Source organism: Drosophila melanogaster, chromosome 2R (assembly GCF_000001215.4).
Source record: "Drosophila melanogaster chromosome 2R".
Lineage (NCBI taxonomy): Eukaryota > Metazoa > Arthropoda > Insecta > Diptera > Drosophilidae > Drosophila > Drosophila melanogaster.
In genome coordinates, this window is record NT_033778.4 from 12,278,855 (window position 1) to 12,302,386 (window position 23,532).

General features: G+C 41.9%; 2 protein-coding genes and 1 non-coding gene across 11 annotated transcripts; 1 reads left to right on the forward strand and 2 right to left on the reverse strand.

Annotated features, from left to right (window-relative positions):
* The first annotated feature begins 916 nt into the window (after positions 1–916).
* Positions 917–21,941, forward strand: CG42700 (uncharacterized protein). 8 transcript variants are annotated; one of them, NM_136910.3, is made up of 9 exons: positions 11,935–12,025; positions 14,129–14,746; positions 16,399–16,815; positions 17,484–17,611; positions 17,709–17,952; positions 18,017–18,131; positions 18,202–18,343; positions 18,412–18,485; positions 18,661–19,393. In NM_136910.3, the coding sequence occupies exons 2-9, from the start codon at positions 14,563–14,565 to the stop codon at positions 18,857–18,859; spliced, it is 1,503 nt and encodes a 500-aa protein (NP_610754.1). In that variant the 5' UTR covers positions 11,935–12,025; positions 14,129–14,562; the 3' UTR covers positions 18,860–19,393. The 8 variants fall into 8 exon arrangements, with proteins under 8 accessions (NP_001286339.1, NP_001286340.1, NP_001286338.1 ...); NM_001273988.1 differs by having other exon boundaries at positions 14,260–14,746; positions 16,399–16,560; NM_001299410.1 differs by lacking the exons at positions 11,935–12,025; positions 14,129–14,746 and adding an exon at positions 917–1,644.
* asRNA:CR45271 (antisense RNA:CR45271) lies at positions 17,641–18,951 on the reverse strand. The gene is made up of 3 exons (NR_124524.1): positions 18,561–18,951; positions 18,043–18,508; positions 17,641–17,981 (listed from the first exon to the last, which is right to left on the reverse strand).
* On the reverse strand, positions 19,893–23,386 carry CG8850 (uncharacterized protein). 2 transcript variants are annotated; one of them, NM_165871.3, is made up of 7 exons: positions 23,313–23,386; positions 22,144–22,380; positions 21,800–22,082; positions 21,521–21,740; positions 21,079–21,456; positions 20,284–21,022; positions 19,893–20,221 (listed from the first exon to the last, which is right to left on the reverse strand). In NM_165871.3, exons 2-7 carry the CDS (start codon positions 22,267–22,269, stop codon positions 20,078–20,080), a joined length of 1,890 nt encoding a protein of 629 aa, NP_725122.2. In that variant the 5' UTR covers positions 22,270–22,380; positions 23,313–23,386; the 3' UTR covers positions 19,893–20,077. The 2 variants fall into 2 exon arrangements, with proteins under 2 accessions (NP_725122.2, NP_610755.2); NM_136911.3 differs by having other exon boundaries at positions 19,940–20,221; positions 22,144–22,253.
* Between the last annotated feature and the right edge of the window lie 146 nt (positions 23,387–23,532).

Consider the following 23,532-nt stretch of genomic DNA (forward strand, 5'->3'; position numbering starts at 1 on the left):
TGTAAAGTTACATATTGGAATGGTGGTAAGTTATTTGTATAAATAATATATTCATTTGGATATAATAAGTAGTTTATTGTAGTAAAACGTTAGAATCGAAAGGTTTCTATAAATTTGTTGAAAAGCTTCAGGGTCCTGTATCCATTTTACAATTGTCCTTGCTGTGCTTTAAGCTTTTTGATGGGCTTTTGATGCGCTGTTTTAGAACCTTTCGAAGTAAAATGTAGGGCTTTTTACATCTGTGTTCGATATTCAATGTAAAAGGAAAGATATTAAAAGTAATTTAAAAAACATAACATATATCAACATGGAAAGTTTTTTTATTTTGAAGGCTTTAATTTATTTTGATAAGCTTGTTCTAAGATATTTAAATGGAATGCTGCTTACAATTGCACTGCTTAAAAAATTACTAATACGCACCATAGTCCTTGGCAACTCTCCCCGAAAAATATCGCTCATACGCCTGTTAGGCCCTGGTATAATCTTTCAACGATCTGGCAACACACGTCGCACATATTTTTGTGAATGAAAAAAGCTAGAGCCAGTGAGCTTTACTCCATCAGGAAGTGAAAAGCTCGCTCAATGCAACCAGCGACATTGAAGATGCTCCCGCAGAGAGAAAGTATAAGTCTGTGGTACGAGATGGGTGGCGTATGGGTTTTTTGTTTTTTTTGGGTTGCTTATTTTGCCGAGAGGGCTCTTGTGGCCCAGAGCACGAGGTCTGGCATATGCCGCGTTGAATCCAACGATTTTGTTTGTTTTGATTTCGCTGCGCTTCGGCCATTGTCGTTGTAGCTGCCACTGCTACTGCTGCTGCTGTGTCGTCGGCACTTTAGCATCGTGTTATTTTTATGCTTGCCCGCACGAGAAGCTGTCGCTTTCCTCCTGCCACTCGCCACATTTTCCACTTTTCCGCTCAGTCGCCAGCAGGACATCGAGCAGTGCAAGTCGCGTGGTCGCGCTTTTCCGATAACTCGCCTGTGGTTGTTGCTCGTGTGACTCTGACTCTGACTGCTGCTGCTGCTGCTGCTGCAGTGGCACGTGAAGTTCTGTGTGGACTGCCTAAAGTTTCGATTCGTCGTCGCCTGCGTGTCCTTGCCGCATCCTTAGCCTTGCTCACGGTCGCCCGCCCGAGAGCCAATTGAATGCAGTTGCCGTGGTGTGCTGTGGATGTTAGAAGGGAATAGAAGCCAGCATAACCCCGAGACATTTGCAATCCGTGCATTAGCATTAGCATAAAGTGCCTGCCTGATATATTGACGCACAATCGCCGGATAACGAGAAATGCCATAAGCCCCGGAAAAGCAGCAAGCCAACAAACCAGCAACCAAGGCTGCAGGTGCACCAGCGCCAGTAGCAGCGGAAGTGCGCCTGCCAGACGACAAAAAGAAAATGCATTTAGTTTTCCAGTAAAGTGAAACGCAGCAGCAGAGATGAGCGAACGGGGCAGCGGGGGAGCGGTGACGGGGGGTCGGCATGCTCGCGTTAGTCCAACGCCAGGACGTGGCAGCAAGATTGCGTATACGCCGTGTCCGCGCTCCGAACCGCCGCAGGATCTGGCGCTTGCCGTTCCGCCGCCGCCGCGCAATTGCCTGGCCATCCCGATGTCCTCACTGCAAACGGCCAATGGACCCGGCACAAAAGGTGAGTCTAGGTCCTTGGGTCAAACGATAGGGGCAATCTGCTTAACCCTCCAAGCCACCAAGGTCGGATGCATTTCTATTCAGCCATTGTTCAGATTTCTATGTTATGAAACTTTAAAGAGTTGCACAACCCATGAAGTTTTCGTGACGCCAGCGAAATGTTTCTGGCTTCAATTCAAGGAGATGTGTATTTGTATTTTTACCAATTTTATATAATATAATACGAATTTCATTGAGATTAAAGAAGGTTTTTAAGGTTGGTTCTTAGAGGGTTAAACCTATATTGGCTAAGAACAAGTGCAGAGGTCTGGGAAAATGCCTTATTCAAGCACATGACATTAGTGGGCTAATGAGCGTGTGGAGACACAATGTTCGCATGTAATTGTTGTAGTTGGGTTCTGAATTCCGAATTCAACAAGAGGACTGGCAATCGAAGCATTTGTCCCTGGCAATCAAAACGAATCATACTCGAATGATACTTATTTTCACCTTGAATGGTTCACCCTTCGCAACGATCGTCCCATTCCCATACCCATACCCTTCGATTCATTTTCCTTCTTCGCACAAATTTGCATGCAAGTTTTTTTTCTTTTTGCAGCTGGCGTTGGGCGGCACGTGACTTTGATTGTCATTTCATTGTCTTCGGCAATCATCAAAACGCAAACAGAAATTTTTTTGATTTTAAAGAAACGCTGGGGAAAAACTGGCGGCAGCGGAGCGCGGGAAATGGATGACAGAGGCCGACGCCGATGTCTGGCGCATCAAATCGATTGGCAATTTGTCAGCGTTGATTGCAAACAACGCGATACTGAGGAAAGTTGCCAGCAAACTAGGGAATTTCTATTGAAGATCGCAGAATTAGATTTGCATGCAAGCGAAATATTAGAATGCATCGAAGTTAAGGGACCTGTAATCGAAACAGGAACACAATTTACTTTGCAAAAATATATATAATTCTGATTGTAAGCAACAAATGCTTTCACGTAAAAGAAAAAGTACACGCTTACTTCTAAAACTGTATCACATAACTAACCTTTAATTCTTAAATGTTGATATATACATATATACTATACCTTTTGTATTGAGTCATCGTAGCTTATACTATGCTCATACAATCATTTAAACTTCCAAATAGTTAGCTTTAATCTAACAAGTTGAAGTCTTTGTTCCACACAGCTGACACGAGAAATACAATAGAGAGTTTTGTGAATAATAAAAGTAATTCGATTTGTATGCCCTGCAGCTCTGTGAGCGATTTAAGCGATCTAAACACGTTGCTATTTATCTTGATAATGTGTGATAATGTAGTGACAGTAAATATCCCATTCCCATCGCTCACAATTAGGCGAACTGCAGTTTTCAGAATTTGCAGCTGTCAACGCAGCCGTACGTATATATTGCAAATAAAGCAATGCAAAGCCGAGAACTGAAACAGCGGCGTAGTGGAAAAGCAACGACAATGAAATCCGCCAACGGCACTGCAACTTAATTTAAAATTTATGGTCCCATCGCCCGGCAAGGAAAGCAGAGCACCCAGTTTGGCCCACAACTACAGCTATAACAAAAACGGGCAGCGAGCAACTGCAGCAAGCTGGAAAATGTTGTAAGCACACTTGCTCGTAATTATAATTATGCTCAAAGTGACCCACAAAATACAAGACTTGAGACAAGCGATACATGGATACGGATACGTACATATATATGGATAAGGATGCGGATGGATACATGTCGTTAATCTGACCCACTGAACGGGTCTGTGGCTGGAATTTAATAGAGGACATCTCCTCTCAACCAGGATGGTTAATTAATATTTGCCCAGCCGGCTAGAAAAAGTCAATATGAACGTGTCCTTCTCCCGCAAAGTAGGCAACAGAAAGCGCTTTTCTCTCTCTCTCTTGACAGCCAACACTGCGTATGATTTATGCAGCGTTTCCAGGAGCTGTTGCATATGCATGAGCAGCATTTGTGGAGCCGCTAAAAAAAAAATGCAGAAAAAATACATGTGGCGGTGTGAGCGAAATAGGAGTACAAATAGAACCGCATAACAATGCGAAATTGCGAAAAGCTAACAAAACAGTAAATTGAAAAGCCAACCAGAAGGAAAGCAGTCCAGTGGACAACCAAACACCGATTGCAAATCCCCTCGAGCTTTTTCAATATACGAAAATCCGTTTAAATGCCTACCTACCCGACCGTTTAGGGTATTTTTCGAGCCGAGAGCACGAGCAACAGTCATTGGAAGCCTGCCAAACGCCGGAATCATTTGGTGTGGGTGCGGTGGCCAAAAGGACGAGGACGACAGGAGCCACCTGGACAATGACAACGCTGATAAGTAGCTGGCGACATGGCAGACCACTTCATTTATCAAAATTTATGACTCTGCCAACATTCGCGTGGTAATTTGTGCAACTGTGTGGCTACTGCAGCTGTTTTTCTCTGGCCAACTCTCGCAGTTGATAACCCTTTTTATTCCTTTGGTTTTCTTGGCCAAAATCGTCTTAGCCTTGGACTTTTACAGCAGAGGTCAGGAGTTGAATTGAATCTTTTGGCAGCGATTGTCACTGACAAGCAAAAGACATGGCCCAAAGCAGGGCTAAGGTCGAGCTCATTACAGCTGACTCCGGAGAAAAGGATATATGTATATATATGTGTCCTAGATGTTTCTAGTATAAATACAGCTGGGCAGCCAAAGGCTGCTGTCATTCGTGTTTGATGGCAAGTTGGATTAAATCTCGATGGGGGATAAATTGTGGACGGTGGCCGGCAGCCAAATGCAAAGGGGATTTGGGGATCAGATGGAATAAGAGCAATCGTAAGCACTTCCATGAATCAAATGTAAACTTAACATAAGCTCAACTAGCAGGATTCTTGTGTTATAAAGATTTATCTGTGGGGCACTAAGCGCTGAAGTACCCAATAAAAATAGTAGAAAATTATTTTATATGGTCTTGTTAAGTTTTAATATCATTAAATTGAACATTAAACAAAAAATGTCAAAGATAGTTTAAAACTTGAAATTTTAAAGATTGTGTATCTCTGCTTCCACAGATTAGTTTATGTGAATATTAATATTATCATTATATAAATAAATTCCTCTTCGGCACTTTTTCTTCGTCGATGTCATGCCATATTAGGCACTTAAGTAGCTTAACCAACTCCTCTCGTTTTTCTCCTAAATCCACTTTGCAAACCTTATTCTTGACGCTCTGATTTATGCGAAAGGCAAGAGTCCCATAAAGGAGTATGCTGGATATTTTTTATATAAGTACGTTCATTGTAGTAATAAAAATCGTTAATGCATATGGCGAGGCATTTCGCGGAGCCCGGCTAAGGACTCCATAAAACCCTTTTTTTTTAGCCATCCAGCCACCGAATGTCTGCATTTACGATGGCGGATTCCGGCGAGAACCCATTGCACCACACGCTCACGTGGAATTTATGGGCTGGCCACGCCCCCAATGGCTGCTCTTCTCAGTGGAAGAATGATGAAGGACGAAGCAAATGAAATGAATGCCAAGCAATGGTTCTCCTCCTGGCAGAAATTTACCTCCCTCCCTCCGTGTTCCATTTTCAATTGTAAGTCACGTAAATATAAAGGTCGGACTTTGGGGTACATAAAAAAACACTGAATATCTTAGATAAATAAATATGTATGTAACAATAAGTACATAGATGTACACTTGAAGCAGCGGGAAAACTTAAACTTTAATAAAAAAAATGTATATAGATAGATTAGATATTTAAAAGGCGTTGTGTTTTACTTAAGATTATAACAAATGTAGTTATACTTTTGTAGTTTTATAAAATAACTTACAAATAAATTTTGTTCTGTGCAAGAATTAAGCTCTGCAGTTTGGCCCAAGATATTTTCCCTTTTACCGTGTAACCCAAAAACTTACTGGCTTCAATGAGTTTTGAGCCAAGCCGGAAAATGTCTTGAAATTGTGTCATGCGAAAATAAGCCGAACAACTTTCTTAGCTGCCTGGGAAAGTCCCTAAGCCAGGATCAAGAACCCCCCCTCCCACCTCAACCCTCACCATTGCTTCTAATTTACTTAATTATTTATGCTTTTCTCTACTCTGCACGGCATGCAAATGCAATATAGATGCAAGGCGAGCCGAAACAAAATTGAGTTTTCAAGTTGCATGGACTAGCACAAGGATATACAGAAGGATATGTGTAAGCCAGTATACTGCAGGCATATTGGAGATGAATGCGAAGCTGTTAGGATGAAAAATCGCTGAGGGCGGCGCTCTGAAAAGCATTCCACTCTATTCTGCATCCCCTGTTTTCCGGAATTGGTGTCTCACAATTTGTTGGTTTTTCGCCAAAGTTTTCGACATTCATCACTGCGCTGGTGATAAGCCATTCTAATGAGCCTGGCCAAGGACGAAGGACAGCGGAATTAGTTTGCCTTCGAAACAGACAGAGTTCAGTTCTTGTGGGAATAATTGATTTGTTTCGGCCGTTAGGCGAGATTAATGGTCTTTTCAGCAAATCTCGAGCAAATAAATACTTCACGATGGCCCCAAAAAAGATTCATATTCATTTCAATAGCCCGAGAAATCGATAAAGGACATCGCTTGGCCACTCAAACCCCAATCATAACAATCAGAAACCACATCCATATCCTGCTCCATTTTCTCTACTCGTATCTAATTGCATTTTGCGGCTTTCCTGGTCACCAATATGTTTGGCCAGTAAAAAATTAGTCGCAAATTACTGCGGAAATTGACAAATTTGAAAAAAAAACAAGCGCACAAATAATGGCTATAATTAGCAGTAGTTGGCCAACTGGAAAGCACCACACACAGTCAAGGCCATATTTACCATAAAAATATGGCTTATACGCAAAAAAGATGAAACGAGTGTGGGTATAAAATTGATAGAAAAAGTTTAGACTGAGAACAATTATTCAATTTTAGTAAAAATTATACTTTAAAAACTATGTATATTTATTGATAGCTTTAATATGCAAATTATAAGATTAAGATACTTCACTAAATCTTCAATTAATATTTTTATCATTCCAAGTTCTTAAGACCTTCTTTTTGAAAGATTTATTTTTTAACATCAAGCTAAATTTAATTTAGCAGTAAATACATTTTTATAAGCCAATGAATGATTTTTGTTGATTTATGGTGTCAAAAGTGAGCCATCCACAAACAGAGCATTTCGTTTAGCCGCAACCATTTTTGCATAATAAATTTCTCAATTTTTGATTTTGTATTGTTGGTAGGGGGCTGTAATAATTTTTCGTGGCCCAAAAGATGTTGTCAACGGCAGCCACATAAATAAATTCACTCACACCCTTGTTTTCAGGGTCTGCCTTTTGATTTCAGCACTGCGTATGAATAATGACAGTAAAAATTAGTTTGGGATTTTATTTTGTCACACAACAATGAAATTGACAGAAAGAAACGCGTCTGAGTGACAAGTCTCAAAGTCACATATCAGCGATTATGGCCGAAAAAGGCTTTAGACCAAATGCTATTTTAAGGCTAATTTATGGTGTATTTTTGCAAGTACGTGAGGCCAAAAAGGTGACGGTTAAGGTGTTTCTACCTCAGTTTCTCTTCAGAGTTCGCGTAGAAGTGCAGTATGTGTCAGAAGGCAGTGGAAAAAGCTTTGGAAATGAACAAATTCCAGCTAAATATGGACTTTGAGCCAACAGTTCTCGATTGCGAAAGAATCCATCCGAAGCGCAACAAATTGGCCAACCTGATGCACTGGCTCAAGAAACTCAACGAATGCCCGCCGGAGCCACTGAAATGCGACTATATGAGTGAGTGGCACATTAACTGGGAAATATATTCGGTTTGCCCCCCAATTTTGCCTCTAAGTGCAAACCAATTTCGTATAATTTGTGAAAATCGCATTTTGTGCGTGCTCTTGGCCAATCTTGGCCATCGTTTGAGGGGGGATCGAGAATGTATAGTATCCTATACTATACTATGTATATGGCCGACTGTTTGTTATGGGAGGTTATGGCCACTTGTGTCAGCATTCCCGCATAATGGTTGGGAATTATTTATATATCAGCATTTTGGCTCTTGCCAGTGTGTAGAATTTTGTATGCCACAATTGCCATGTGTGTGCGGCATAATTGCATATGCGAGCCACTTTATTGTGGTCAAATCCTATGCAAATGGCAAATATCCTGGCCTAATGATGGGAAAATTCGCCAAAGGATGTGCGACCAATGTAAATTAAGAATGATGTATGCGTGGTTTTTCTAATGTGATAGCAATTAGATTTTTCAGTTAGTGCTTCGAGTAATTGGTATTAGATTCGCAAAGAATATAATTTTAATTCGGAATAAATATCATTCAATTTAAACTGTAATTAATAGTCTTACATATTTCTGACAAACACGATTATTAGTTATTAGTTTATAGATAATTCTCAATTTTAACTTAAGCTCATAAGTGATTTAGACAATTACATTTCATCTTTGATTAGAGGATTTAATCTATGTAAGAAGTGATGGCCCATATTTTATTCCCTCTCTTTTAAAACAAACATTTACAGACATTTAAGATATCTTACATTTTTGAGATATTTTCCATTGACATGCTGTTTAAAAGTATCTTTATCCGGTTGCGTGGTTTAAGTGCGTTCCAACCAACTGTGTGCATCTGTTGTACATATAAATTGTATCCGTCTGGCCATTTTTATAACCGTAAATAAATAATAGTACAAAACTTGTTTACCCTAAAAGTTTGCCGCGCGTTCGAATGGGAGAATAATCAGCAAGTGTCGCCATAAACTTCACTGCAGTTTGTGTTCCTCCTCCTCCTGCTCCTCCTCCTTCTTCTTCATCTTCTGCACACACACACAGAAAAATCGGCAGGAAACCCACACATACACACACACACACAGGCGCAGATGAACAAACAGTTTCCGGCCACAACATTTACGCGCATTTTCATTGCGATTTCGCTGCTGGTTTCGGTTGCCTCTTGGTATTTACACGTAATTTGCACAGCATTTTTCAATTTTATGTGCTCGGAAATGGTATGACGTCGTTATTTATGCTCTGCCTTTTGTGCAGGGCGTTTCCCCCCTTCCCTTACATTATTGCCCCCTCCCCTGACCACTGTGCCACTTTGATGTTAGCCATAAAGTGACGAAACCAGCTGCGAAAATTGAAACTGATGCAGGCAGAGGCAAAATGCTGACACAGATTTACTTGCAATTGCCAGCCATTTTTCCGATGCTATTCCAAATTTTTTTTTTTTTTTTGTGGTGACTGGTGTTAATGGAATTTTAAATTCCATACGATAAATGGGGCAAAGTAAGCCGGTAGCTGACATCGGGGATACCCAGGGATTTGATTGGTATTTACTGTGTGATAGATGGGCACTAGTCCAGCGCTACCATCCACCGTCAATAGCTTCTAGTTTCCCTGCCCATCAATCGGCTATCTCCAAACTGACGGACCCCTTATCAAAATCAAAACCGAAGCCAAAGTCTGTTTTTATCATTTATCTGGACTGACAGCTCGGACACATGATGGCTGGCTGGCTGTTCGGAGTGGAGTCGGAATTTTAGAAGAAGTTGTCATGTGATTGTTAGTCACGAAATAAATTGTGGAGGTTTTCAAGTGCTGGAGGTGTTTAGACACCTTCTTGACCTTAGAAAACGCCTGAAGGACGAATCGGTCTGTAAATTGAAAGTTTCCTTCATTAAATACATACGACACCCTTAAACAATATAGGGTATAAAGATTATGGCTTGTTTAATTTAACAGCTCGTAAATAGATTATTATATATGGACAGAAATATCTACTTAGACGTTCTTTACCATAAAGTGTAAAGATAAAGTGGCATGCAATGCATAACATAAATCAAATTTCTCTATTCATATGCCCAACCATTTGGTCTAATGACCAGCACTTCGAGCACACTCCTCTGACACCCAGTAAACATGGGTTGACGGAGTCATGTTGTGACTGTCATCGCTGGCAGATTTAATAACCAAACTAGACATTGTCTAAACGAATGTCATAAATTAGGCACAGCGCTTCCATTTCCATTTAAATGTGTGGTGAATCCGAAAGCCATGGCGTATAAAACTAACAATTAAGATAACATTTGCCTGGTTAAGCCAACTTAGCCCACTCTACAAACTAAATTAGAGTCAAAGTGCCGGGGGAATTTTCGTTTGGGGAAAAAAGCTAGACACAATTACGTCCCAAGCACCAACTTCCTGGGGAAAATCAAGAACAGAACGGTGGAATTTACGACCAACTTAAACGCGCAATGCCAAATGAAACTAAAAGGCTGGGAAATATATATACATATATATATATAAAGCAACAAATTTATGCACACGTTAAGCAGCTCATAACGGGCAACTTAAAAGCTAACTAAAGATTCACAATGGGTGGAAAATGGAGACACTTTCTCCCTGAAGGACCACTCAAGTGGGCCATGAAAACGGAATTCATTTAAATTTATGAAGCTTGGAAATTCATTTGGATCACAGGTTTAAGTACGTGCCACTAGGACAACATGTTCGTTCCGTTCCGCTATTTAATAAAACACTAAATCAAGTCCACGGAAAATTATCTTTGTGGTCATCAAACAAGAGACAAAACCACAAACCACAAATGATCCTTAAAAACGGATACGAATATATATGTGAATACATTTTCTTTGACCACAATGTTATAGCCGCAGATAAATCCCATTTCTCTGAGTGCACCATTGCGGTTTATAGTGCATTTCTTTGGCTGATTAACTTTGTTTTTGCCGAGCACTTAGTGGTAAGTTGCGTGTTTGTTTGCCGCAGTCCAAAATGCAGTAATGTTGCATGCAGCCAGGAGAGAAGTGTTGGGAAATGGAGGCCAGGGCTTAGACAGTTTGGTCTGTGGCAGGGTCATCTCACATACATAGGCAGGCCAACTGCATGACAACTGCGGTGACCGAGGTCCTGGGAGCTGGGAAATGGGAAATGGAGGCGGCTTAGACACATGTAAATCACATCGGCTCCCCCGAGCCCTCCTGCCAGTTAAAGCCACAAAAATGAAAGCCTCTCAAATGCGGATGCACCTGGGCTGGGGATTTGGCCAGCTGCACAAGAAATACCAACCAAATTTATTGTTCACTTTGCTGTAGACATAAGTCGAAAAGAAGATATAAATATTCAAGGATTATTTTCAAGGTCCAAGCCAAACGTGGTAACAGAAGTGTCCAAAATATCCTTCAAATTAATTGTAGTCATTTGGAAAATGTCAAAATCAGTTTACAGAGGCTTGTGGTAAACTTTGATTATATATTAAAGTTTAAGCTACCGGAAAATCAACTTAGTACCGTACAGAATGATATATACCCTATACAATCAGCAAGTTATGAGCGACCAATTAGGCCAACGAAGCCACAGGACGAGCAGCAAAAAGCAAATGACTTCCGGATGCCAAAGAAAAACTTTTCCCCGTGAGAAACTTTGAGGCAGTGGGGGAAATTCCGGGAAAAAGAACAACACATAATCAATAAAAAGTCGAGCGGAGCACAGAACACGCAGCACAAAAACAGAAACACACCAATACAAAGGACTCAACAGTGAACAGGAGCCATGAAAGGTATAAAAAGAGAAACAAAAAGCTACAGAACACAAAGCTAGCCAATTATGGTTTGGAACAATAGGTACTCTTTTTAAAAGAACTGAGTTTGTTAATGTGACTTAGTAACTTAGATGTATATGATTAATGGGGTATTTCATTTTCTTCCTTTGCTTGAAGCCACAAAAATGTAATATCAAATGTTAAATTCTCCTAAACTAACCAACTGAAAACTAATATGCTCGCCAACTTCTGCATTTTAATGGGAAAGCCCATAGAAGTGAAAACTCAGTCTGTGAACATTTTTATTTGTGGGCAGCTTTACGTTTTTGCTTTGTTTTTTTTTTTCTGCTTCAGGAACATTTTCGATTTCATTTTCACTTGTCATTAATTGGTGGTCGAGCTGTGAGGACATAAGAGCATATTCCCACATATGAAATATATATATACAATGCATTAAATATTTGATTAATAAACAGCAAAAAGCATAGCACGAGCGTCCGTTGAATGTCCGTCCCACACGGCGTATACGCAACAAGTGACGAACAGAAGCTTTTCACAGTGCTGCGATGTCTCTTGGCTGTAAAATTTCATAAGTTCATAAGAACAAAGTTAATGAAAATTGCTCGCCCAGCGAACGATGAGCGATCTGACATCGACCACAACGCCTTGTCAGCAGTCGCGTCGGCGGAAAAGCGGAAAAGCGAAAAGCTCTCCAAGTGCCAGTTGATTTCTTGTCGCGTCGCAGGCAAAACGTTTTCATATTTCGTATTTCGTATGATATTCATTTACCCTGCGGGTCACAGAAAACGAGCGTGTGTATATTGGAAAAACATTATTTGGGCGATAAGGTCTATCAATCGCTCTATTTATTGAACGATGAATGACTCATAAATAAGTGTCGCGCTTTAGGCAATCGAATGAGAAATTAAACTAATTAAAATATTACGCATACGCCCCGAGCAAACAACAAATTCGCTACGAAACAACAAAGGTGTCACTGTGTCCTCTGTGCGTCCGGGTTTTTCGCTTCTGGCCACCTGAAACCAGTCGAAACTGGTTGGTCAGTCGGTCAAGAGCCACGAATGTGGGCCAAATAAAAATGCAAAATAGAAAGTCATATACATAAGATATATATCTTGATAAATGCCCATTTGGAGCATTAAATGCATGCGAGTAGAGTGTCTATCGGTTTAATACTATCTATCAAGTGACAAAGATTCGGCAAATAACTGAGTGTAATTAAAAAGTGTAAAAGCAAAAGACTCATTTTAGATACAGTGGCTTCTTTTTAAGTTTATAGAAAAGCGATTAATAAGGAATAACTTCAAATCAATATTAAACTAATTTACCATTTCAGCTTGTAGCTTGTTTATCTCTAAATAATCGCAATCATTCATGAAAATAATTGAGCACAGATATATGCACACAAACACAATGCAGCTGAAGGGGTTAAATTGTAGCCAAGGTCAAGGGCCGTTAATCCCATGACCTAGTGTATAAAAACACATAGAAACCAAAAACACAGCACGCGCATTTTCCCCCCAACCCGAAATGAAAATCTAATTTTATAAATTTCGTGGCTCTACCTCTTGCTCGATTTGTATTTTGGCAAAACACACAGAACGCAAAATTTGTGTGTCATTAGCTTGTTTATTTTTGGCCAGAAAATTCCGCACAATTTTCTTCTCGGCTGGGTTATTACCGCTCACACTTGTCTTGGCCTCTTGATTGTTTCGCCGCCGTTGAATGTGATATGTGGACCTCATTTAATGATGGACATTATTGGTGTAGCCGGGCTCGTAAAGCGAATTAATTATACTCACATAGTTGGGCCAGCCACTTGAAAATGGTGTAAAATGTTTACGATCCCATTCTTTGTGGCTCACCATTTGATTTTCGCTTGAGTTGTTGGTTTACGCGATTGACTTGGTTAATGGATTTAGCTTTAGGGGTATCATCATCATGGAGGGAAGTTATGCCCTTTGGCCGTTTAACTAGAGGCACCACGGGGCGTATGAGCAATATCATGAATGGCTTTTTTATTTGCCTTGAACTCAATGCTCCAATCATTTGGTAAAGTGTTGCAAGTTTCGCAAGACTTTCTAAAGAGACTTTATAATTTTTTTTACATGGATGTTGCAATTATTATTATTTTTCGATTAATGCAAGCTGGCAAAGATTTCAATTAATTTTACGCTTAATTTTACTTTGCTGACTGTTTTGAAATTTCCGTTGAGCTTTCCCTTTTTTAATGCTTCATTTAAGCCAGCAGGCTGTTTATAAATTGCCACAGCCCATTGTTGGCTAAGCACTTTTCAATTTGTGCCCGCCCACGCGTCCTGCCACGCCCCTTCGCTGTTCCAGCGAACAGCTGTCTAAATTTATCGCACTAAGGCGATCAATAAGCGACCATAAAACTAATTGCGCCGTGTCTTGAACTAATTAAACTCGCACAAGCACACAGTAGTAATTGCCGAGCATTTCGCATTTATTTCGCCTTTTTTTGTTGTATTTTTTTGCGCTTCTTACGTGTTGTTGGCTAACTTGAGCCCAAGTTCGCGTATCCTGCAAGTGAGTTCGGTTCAGTTCGGTTGGGCTAAGTAATTTTGAGCCGGAAACTGGCAATTTCCGCTTGACGTTGCCACTTACAAACACACACACTCTCATGTAAGGGCACTTGTGTACGTTCACTTAGCTCCGAAAAGGACTTGCTGCCTTTTTGTTGGCCAAATGTACAAGTCAACGAACTCAAGAGGCTAAGTGCGAATTCGCGTGTGCGGGCCGAGTTAGAAAGCCAACACTATGGCGAGGTGGCTAAAATAAGGGGAAATAAATTGTTTAAAGATGGATATCATCGCAACTCACAACCTAATTATGATAGCGAAGAAAATAATAAATAATATATAATAATAAAGAATCTAGTCAGTACACAAATACACTTCAATGACGAGCGCGGAAAGCCATAACAAATAATTAACTAACTGTCTCTTCATTCTGGCTGTGCGACCTTGGCAAATGCAAACAAATTGCTGGTTCTCTAAAACAGAAATTAAATTTAATACTGCCCCAAATAAGAGGACAAACAAAAACGTCGCTCGGCGAAAGTTATTCAAATGAAAATCCAGTAACGACAAATCAGATAACAAAGCGCGCCGGCAAACGCACACAGACAAACACAACCCATCCCGAGTGGTCAGCAATTAGGAGAACACACAGCAAACCACCAACAGCAGCACCACCAACCACCAACAGCCACCCAACCAAAACCACCAACTAAACCACCCACCGACATCATCAACAAGTTCACCCCACCAGACGCATTTGAGCCACCGAACTTACGATGAATTTAATGTTTCGCAAGAATTTCCGCGAGGGGGCCAGCAAATCGGGCGGCGGCGGCGGAAAGCTGCAGTCGAAGGCCAACAGGACGAAGCGATCCCGGGACATGGGACTCGTCCAGCAGCCGGAGGAGATCCACTATAGGACCCATCTCTTCTTCTCGCCCAACCGACCTGGCTACGATGTGGGCGAAGGTAAATTGTCGTTTGCCTTGCAAAACGCAAGCACAGCAGCAGCAGCAACAACAACGCCATTGCGAAGTACAGTAGACCATCGAAAGAGTGAACATCGTATTTGGTCTATTACAAAATATGTAAAGATAAAGAAATAAATTGGGCACAAGCTCATATAATGGTTTAATAATTTTAAAACTGATATTTATAACCGATATTTGTAAGAAAAAACTATTTGCTGGTTAAGCTATATATATATTTGATATTACAAGAAAAAGTTTATTATCTGTCTAGTAAAATCTTGTTATAAAATACACTAAAAAGGCTTAACCAGTTTTGTTCATGATATTTAATTTAGACGTCCTTGTTCACTCTTTCGATTGCTTGGTGTCTGCATTTAAACCTAGCGTACCCATTTCAATCATTCACAAACATGGCTCACCTTCCGTCTCACTCCCTTCCCTTGGCAAACCACTCGCTCCGTCTCTGTCGCACCCGATTACTTTGGTCCTTTGTAGTCGCTTGAGCCTGGCCCTCAGTTACTTGTGCTCCATTAACCAGACATTTGCATTCCAGCCATTGCAGGGCATTCAATTGAAATGTTTTCATCAATTTTACAAACGGCCACCTGACAGGTGGGACCATTTATTATGGCCACCTAATTGGTGGTCAGTTTAGCAGGGTTCTTCGTTTATTTATTTATAAAACGTGAGACTGAGTTGTAAGCCTAATTGAATGGTGGGAAAAAGTGCCTTATTGAGTTTCAGTTTGATAGTACGGTAAAATTTCAACGTGTTCATTAACAGTCTATTAAATAATCAATAAAACATATTTGTGCTTTACAAGTGATTAGATAATAACTTTTTATTTTGTGTAATATATAAAGCGTTTTAAGATCCCAATATTTCCAATAAAATTCAGAGTTCTCTTCGATCATTAGATTAGATTGTATAGATTGTTAGATTGATAAATGGGTTATAAATAACAAACTTCGATTTGATTGCGAAAAAAGGAATTAAATGAAACACCTTTTGAATGCTATTTGTTGCTAAATATTCCATGCATTACTAACCGTGGGCAGGAGTTCATTTGTTGATGGAACTTAGTTGCATTCGTGATTCGTGCAACATTGTGCGTGGTAGTGTGTGTTTGGAGAGGTGAGTGTGTTAGTGCCAGCATCAGCTAATCTTTCACTTTCCAGTTGGCTTGGCTTTGGGGCACAGAGCTCGCACAGAAAGCAAAAGCAAGCGTATGTAAGTTACCATTTGCCCATTTCGGCCCCTTAACAAAGCCTGCACACCCATTGGCAATGACCTTGAATTTAGGCCAAAAATAAGGAGTTTTTTGGCAGCAGAGTCTACTAAGTCAGCAATCGTTCAATCTCATATCCGATCTTATTGTCAGTAGTACCTGCATTTTAAATGGGGATAACGGACAAACTTAATATATTCCTAGAGTATCCTTTAAGCCGCTTTTGTCCCTTATCGAATCCACAAATGTAAAACGGCCAGCAACCGAAGCACAGATTATGATTTAACCAAACACACCCTCATTTCCCTCGCCCGGTTTTTCAGATTTCCAACTGTTCTGTTGTTCAGTGTTGTTTGCTGTGTGTGTGTTTTGTGTTCTTTGTGTGCATATAACATATAGTATCGAGAGCCTCCAATTTTCAGAACGATGTAGCGCCCTGTCAGGCATACCGAGCACACCGCTCTCGAGCACCGCCCCCTCGCTGGCCCTGCCCGGCAACCTGCCGTACGAGCTGGATATGCCGCAGCCGCTGGTCGACCGACGGCCGTCCGTCTCCCTGATGCGCTGGAGCAGCAGCGGACCGGGTACGGAGTGCAACAGCAACAGCAACGGCAACAGCGCCAGTAACAGTTTGATCCGCCTGCAGCAGCAGACGCAGCAGCAAATGCAGCAGCAACTACAGCAGCAACTGCAGCAGCAGCTGCAGCAGCAAATGCAGCAGCAGCAGCAGCAACATCTATTGGCAACAGCAACAGCAACAACACTGGGGTACGCTGATGCAACGGTGGCCACGGCAACAACAACATTGCTAGCGGCCGCAGCTGCAGCCACGCGGCAAGGTTTGAGTCCCCCCATGAAATCGAAATATATTTGAGATCTGATCTGATGTGATCTCAACTATAGTTGTTGTTGTTGCTGCCCAAAACTCGATCAACACTAATGTCATTTGCCAGCCAGCTCACCCCGTAAACCATAAAGATAAAACACACTGACACACTCAAACAAATCCTATAAGTTGCACTTCCTATCAAAAAAACAAAAAACAACACCATAATACCAACCAAAGTTTCCCCAATTAACGTTTGTTGCACGTTGTACGTAGCTAACCTCACAGAGTTCCGATTTCCAAACCGGATGCTCTACAAATACTTCAATTCGTCGTGTTGCAAGTTCTGTCTTCTATATGTTTTCGTTTCCGGTTTCATTTCTTTTTTGTGTTTCCTGTTCTCTACATCTGATTGTTGGTGATTAACTAGTGAAAATACTGAACGCTTCTGGGGAATCACATGCACCACAAAAGGAGCTTTGGTATCGACCTCCTCTAACTCCAGCTAATCGCCTATTAATCGCAGCCTGAACAAGGATATTAAGGCAAAGCTTTGAATCGATCATCATAGGCTTGCCAAAAGCTGATACGTTTCTTAAATATTTCTATAACTAAATGGCTAACTGTTGTGCCACTGCATTTTCGAAGGCCATTCTAATGGTGTCTCACTATACGTTACAGTGAACTTTGGTGGCGGCGCCAACTCGGGAGTCACACGAGCGGAACCAATCTCATTGGCCACCCTGGATCGCGACTGCTTCATCATTCCCGTGCACAGTGTGGACCGCTTCCTGCCAGCTGGCATTCCTGTGAGTTTTTATGGCTACTTCTAAGATTCCAACCCCCATTGTAAACTGAATAACGTATTTGAAAGATACTAAATATTTAATAATATTCCTCTTTCAGCTGCCCGCCTTAAGTGCCGATGGTAAGGCCACAAGCCCTCTAAGTGTCTTGGAAGTCTCCGATCCGAAGCTGTGCATTCTGGTGCATTTGATGAGTCCCCTGGAGGCCATCGATCCGGTAATGGAGTCGCCACTAGCGCATCCGCTGCTCAAGCAGCGCTCCATTGCCGCCGAATTGGTGACCGAAGTGCAGCAGGCCAACACGGCAGTGGGCGGAATGCTGCTGGCCAACATGGAGAAGAGCTGTGAGTGGAACGTAGAGGCAACACAGCATCTAGATACATCTCATATTGATTATAACTTTCCCAGCTGAGTTCCCCTTCATCTCGTACTACCTGATCAATACGCTGCAAACGGATCCTTCCAGCTTCTATGCTGGCCTGCGCGTCTCCTCGCTGTCCAAGTTTGAGCCAAAGGCCCTCAAGTGAGTGCTCCAATCAGGCCTGCCCATTCGCCCATTTATTCGCCAATCTCGTTTCTCGATTCATTGCCAGATACACTGCCGCCCACACACTGGATCTGTATAGCGAGGTGGCTGCCATTTGCCGGCCGCCGTTGGTTTTGCCCTCCAACGAGGTGGGCAGCTTCAAGAAGTCGCAGACCGCGGCCACCGGCTACATTATTAGCGTGTTCAAGGTGCGATTGTAGTGGTAGTCCAAGCGGGATTGGGTTCCATCATGAAAAATTCAATTTTAATTCCGCAGGTTTTCGAGGGCGACGATGGCGAACGATTCGAAAAGAACTGGCTCTACTGGACCGGAGCACGGATGTTGTACAGGTACACCTGACGAAATTGTGTGCCTATGAGATACATTTAGAGAGTCTTTGCCTGTAACTACTGCAAATGCTGTACAGCAATGATTTCTCCCTGTATATCTCCCAACTATAAATGTTCTTTACACCAGTGCATGTGGCTTTCATCCGAAGTCTAACTGCTGCTCCACTCATTCCAGGTACCTGCCACGTGCCGCGGGCCTGAGGCGCATCGCCCTGCACAAGAGCACCTCGCAGAAGGGCGACAAGATGTATCTGCTGGTTTGCGAGTGCGCCGAGCTGCTGAAGGACATCTCGCTGGCCGCCTTCCTGATTCCGGCGCTGCGAGCTCGGCTGTGCGGATACACCGGACTCTATCGACCAATACAGGCCTTCTAGTCCAGAGCGCTGGAGTCGCGTATTTTTCTATTTGTATCTGTATATATAGTGGATCTGGAGTATGGAGTAGTAGTCTATGGATAAACTAATGCGAAACAAACACTTGAATGTGAAGGAAACTGCACCTGTTACGTGATTCTAATTCGATATTAACTAGGCCTATACAAATTTTTCAAATCTCTCTAGTAAAAGTCGGCAATATCAGCGCTGCGAAAGTGCAGGGGGTTAATGTGCTGGTTAACCCTCGATTAGGCATCTAACTTAAGTAGTAGACAATATACTCAAGGTAACTTCATATCGTGTGCTAGATTTTTCTATAAATCATATAGAGGCCAGCCCAATTAATAGGACCATATCTAGTGTGAGTTGGTAGCAAAGAACTTCCATTTTAGCCACAGTGGGAACTATATATGTATACCGATATATCATAGTAGTAATTCACATATTTGAACGCTGAATTTTGCGCTGAAATGTAGGCTATGAAATCTGCAAACCAAAAGTCAATTCTTAGCATTAAAAACCTAAATGATTGTCAAGCTGGGGAATGAATTTAATTGAAAGGGTTTCATCAGAGGGATGGGGGATATAGCTAACTTTGCCCAAATCTAACAGAAATCTGCCAAAGATATAAGCAAATCTAAACTCAATTTGAATCAAACAATTGTTTAAAATTGCATATTTTATATATCTAAGCAAATGATTAAGCCAAATACGATTTTCAATCAAAACATTGACTAATTATTGCTTGGCTACAGCTTGCCACTTACATTTATAACAATTGTAAATAGTTTGATGAATTTTTAAGGCACTTGCTCCGAATACACAAAAAACGCCAGATTCCTGGCCTATACATATTTGAGAACTATATAATTTTGCACAATAACAACAGAATCAAAAAGTGCTGTGATAATTAAACTAAAGCAGAGCAGAGCCGCCAATGCAAAGAAAATAAAAGTAATGAAAACCAATGAATAGGGATAATCCCAGCCATAGAACATACAATAATTTCACCCAGTCAAAGACAATATCATTTAGCTACCATTGAATATTCACTGGTCTGTGTGTGTTTTTTTTTTTTTTGAAAACAAATCCAATTAATTAGATTACCTAAAAACAGATAACTCTCAATGCTTATGCTAAGCCTAAAGCCTAAGAATATATTAATTACCAATTGCATTAATAATAAAGCGTAACACTAAAATACACTAGAGTAGTCCTTTAGCCAAAGATATTGTCGAACAAGTATCCGCCACGTGGGCTCTTAAAGTCCGCCTCGCGTTTTCGATGGATTATGTAGGCCTCGAACTTCTGCGTCTGCAATGGACCCCAATTGGCAGTGGGTTGCATGGCCAGTCCGAATTTCTGTTGAACATTACACACATGTAGTATTTATATTTTCAAAAATATATAACCCATTTACTCACACTGCCAAAAGTCTTTCCTGGCTGCTGGTAAATCGTCACCAAAGCCCAGAAGGGCAACTGCAGCACACCCAGTCCCCAGATAATCCATCCAGCCATATAGTAGACCGGCGGATACTGAACACCTCGGTACGTCAGAGGTTCGTAGCTGAAGAGCATATAGACGAGGACCAGGAACATCAGACCAGGTGCCACAATGGCCCAGCAGATGCGCCAATAGAAGCTGGTCTTCACATTCAGCATGAACTCAATGTCGCTGCAGATGCGCTTCACACCATAAATCCAGCCCACTGCCAACAATTCTGCAATGGCCAAGACCAGGGCTATAAAAGTGCAGCCATAAAAGTCGACGAGATTCAGTACGAACTGTCCGCCCGGAGTCATGTACACCAGGCCACAGAGGAATCCAATTATCGAAGCACTCACGGCCAGCAGCCAGTGGGGCAAATGGGTGAATCGATCCTTAACCACATTCACCACAGCCGAAGCCATTCCAATATTCGATCCAATGCCCAGGACCAGGAGCATGAAGAAGAACAGAACGGCGAACAGTTGGGGAAGGTACTTGAATTTGGCAATGGCCTCTGGATAGGAAATGAACGCTAGACCAGCTCCACCTTTGACAACCTGCGAAATATCCTTGGTGTTGGTCTCAAAGGCCAGGTTGCCCAGAATTCCAAAGATGATGCAACCAGCCAGAATGGATGTAAGCGAGTCTATAGTGGTGATTATTATCACATCTCTGGAAAGGAATGACACATAAAGATGATCTGAAACCAAAGAGGTTACTCAACTTACTTGTGCACATTCTTGTTGAAATCATTGAAGGAGGCGTACATGACCAGCGTTCCGAAGCAGATGGCCAGCGAGAAGAACATCTGTGTGATGGCCGCGTACCACACGTGCGGATTGAGCAGCTGGGACCATTGGGGCTTCAGGAAGTACACAATTCCCTGCCAGGCACCTGGTAAAGTGACCGCCCGAATGAGCAGTACGATCATGATCACATAGGGAAACAGGGCCAGGAAATAGGAAGCTTTCCCAGAACTGCGAATGCCCTTTGACAAAATCGTGCCGATGATCACCCAAGTGGCCAGGAGACACAAGACCAGATCCCAACTGGGAGTACCCAGGCCATTATCGTCCAGCGATTCGGGCTCCCTCAGAACTGTTTGCCTGTATTCAGTAGGTAGGTTAACTAAGGATTCTATATTCCGAAACGATCAAACAACACACTCACGTGAAAAACAGCTCGGCGGAGGAAACCCCCTGCACAATGGATGAGTCATTGGCAGCTGTGGCTCCCGTCGCCACGCAACTTTTGCCCCATTCCACGAGGCAATATGTCCAGGGCAGGACTTCACTGAAACTAGCCACCAAATATCTGATGGTCAAGGCCATAATGCAGGCGTAGTAGGTGGTGGCCAAGGCGGTGGAATACACCTGACCATAGGCAATACCTAAACGAAATAAAGAAATTGCAACCATGTTGGGAATGTGCTCCATTCAACTCACTCACCCCTCATTATAGGTGCCATATCGAAGGCTCTGATGCAACCACGGCTCGAGAACTGACCAATGATGACCTCCAGATAGTAAACCGGTCTGCCAATCAGCAGGAGCACAATCACGTAGGGTATGAGAAAGGCGCCACCGCCATTCTCCAGAGCAATGAACGGAAATCGCCAGACATTGCCAAGGCCAACGGATAGGGCGATGCAGGAGAAGAGGAACTCCACTCCCCTGCTCCACTGATCTCGCTGGCCGGATGACTCGGATTCGGCCTCACAATTTATGGTAAGCTATTAGGGTGCAGGATCTGTTAAGCGAGTCTCTATGTCCGAAGGATCCAAGTATACCCACCTCTTCTCCTTCCGCGCTGTAGATTACTGTGCTGATGCCATCATTTGATCCTGGATGTCCTTCTCTCGATCCTTGAGCTCCCTGCATGTTTCGCCGGAGCTTCTGGTATTCTGCATCATCATCCATTTTTTAGATTTACAGCTAATTTGTGGTACAAGGCAACAAATGAAATGCAGGCAGCAGACAACACAAAAGCTCAAATGCATCCAGATGGAAGACTACAAGACACAAGACGGCCTGCAACACAATAGCTCAGTTTATATAGATCAGTGGACGAGTATAACAAGTTCATGGCTATGTGGACTCCATGACGCTATTCTTAAGGGCTCGTCACCAAATCACGCGATTAAGCTATTTCCAGTTCGCCAAAAAACTAGTTGGTCAACAATGTTAGGCTAATGTCAAGCTTTGACAACGGGTGACTTTCGTTAATACGTTAGTTTATGAATTTGTTTACTTTGAATTTTATAGCTCTAGATCGTTTAGCTGGTCCGAAAATAGAAACTCAAACTTAATCCCTATTTATGATAACGATCATTGGCAGAAATTTGCATAAAATTATATATCTAGTCATCGATATAATGGCCCCAGGCCCCTCTTTTTTGCCTCATTTGCTGTTTAAATACCTCAGCTCAATTATTTTTAAGTGTCACACCAGGCTGGCTATTAATCCACTTGTTTGCACAAATTAATTATACCTATCTCAAAAAGTAATTTATGAGTCTTGCTGCAGTTGACTGATAGGCAAAATTGCAATCATCGAGAGTTCAATGCGATCACAAATCACAGCACTTGACATGTCGTCTATGTTCTGCAACTCTGGAACCAAGGTATGCCCAAATATCTGTGGAATCCGAAGAATCGCCAGAAGAATCTCTTATCTGAACGCATGCCTGTCGACTGCAAAGTGTTAGGAGCCAAATGTACACACGGTTCGTCAACTCGATTCAAATCTAACAGCCAGACGAAAAATGTTGACACAAGCTCTTGAGAAGATTTGGATGCTTCACTTGTGGTCTGCCGTCTTATCATAATTGGCCGGGATCAAGGTACATACATAAAGCCAAAGTTTGTGGGACCAATTTCATTATTTTATTCTTTTTATCTCACTCAAAAACGCACTATTTGATCTGCAACCAGCACCACACATTCATTAAACTTATGGGTACCTTTTATGGAACACACACAATCTGGACTACTAAAAACCCCAACCGTTCTTAACGAGCTTCTTGATGCGACTAAACGACATGTACCAGATAATCTACTAGGAAACCTACGGAATCCACGCAGCGGCAAAAACTGAGTTTGAAAATCTGAGAGTATGCGTGCTTTCACGATTTTTATAACGAAAAAGCATGCATACTTCCTGAATAACCAGTATTTTTAAAT

Bases quoted from the DNA above. Each gene is read 5' to 3' on its own strand.
- CG42700 (NM_001299410.1), top strand. From the start codon at position 1,434: ATGAGCGAACGGGGCAGCGGGGGAGCGGTGACGGGGGGTCGGCATGCT. The intron at 16,816-17,483 runs GTTTGAGTCCCC...TATACGTTACAG, and splicing joins AGCTGCAGCCACGCGGCAAG to TGAACTTTGGTGGCGGCGCC. The intron at 18,132-18,201 runs GTGAGTGCTCCA...ATTCATTGCCAG, and splicing joins TTTGAGCCAAAGGCCCTCAA to ATACACTGCCGCCCACACAC.
- CG8850 (NM_165871.3), bottom strand. From the start codon at position 22,269: ATGGATGATGATGCAGAATACCAGAAGCTCCGGCGAAACATGCAGGGA. The intron at 21,023-21,078 runs GTAAGTTGAGTA...ATTCCTTTCCAG, and splicing joins TTCAACAAGAATGTGCACAA to AGATGTGATAATAATCACCA. The intron at 20,222-20,283 runs GTGAGTAAATGG...AATGTTCAACAG, and splicing joins CAGGAAAGACTTTTGGCAGT to AAATTCGGACTGGCCATGCA.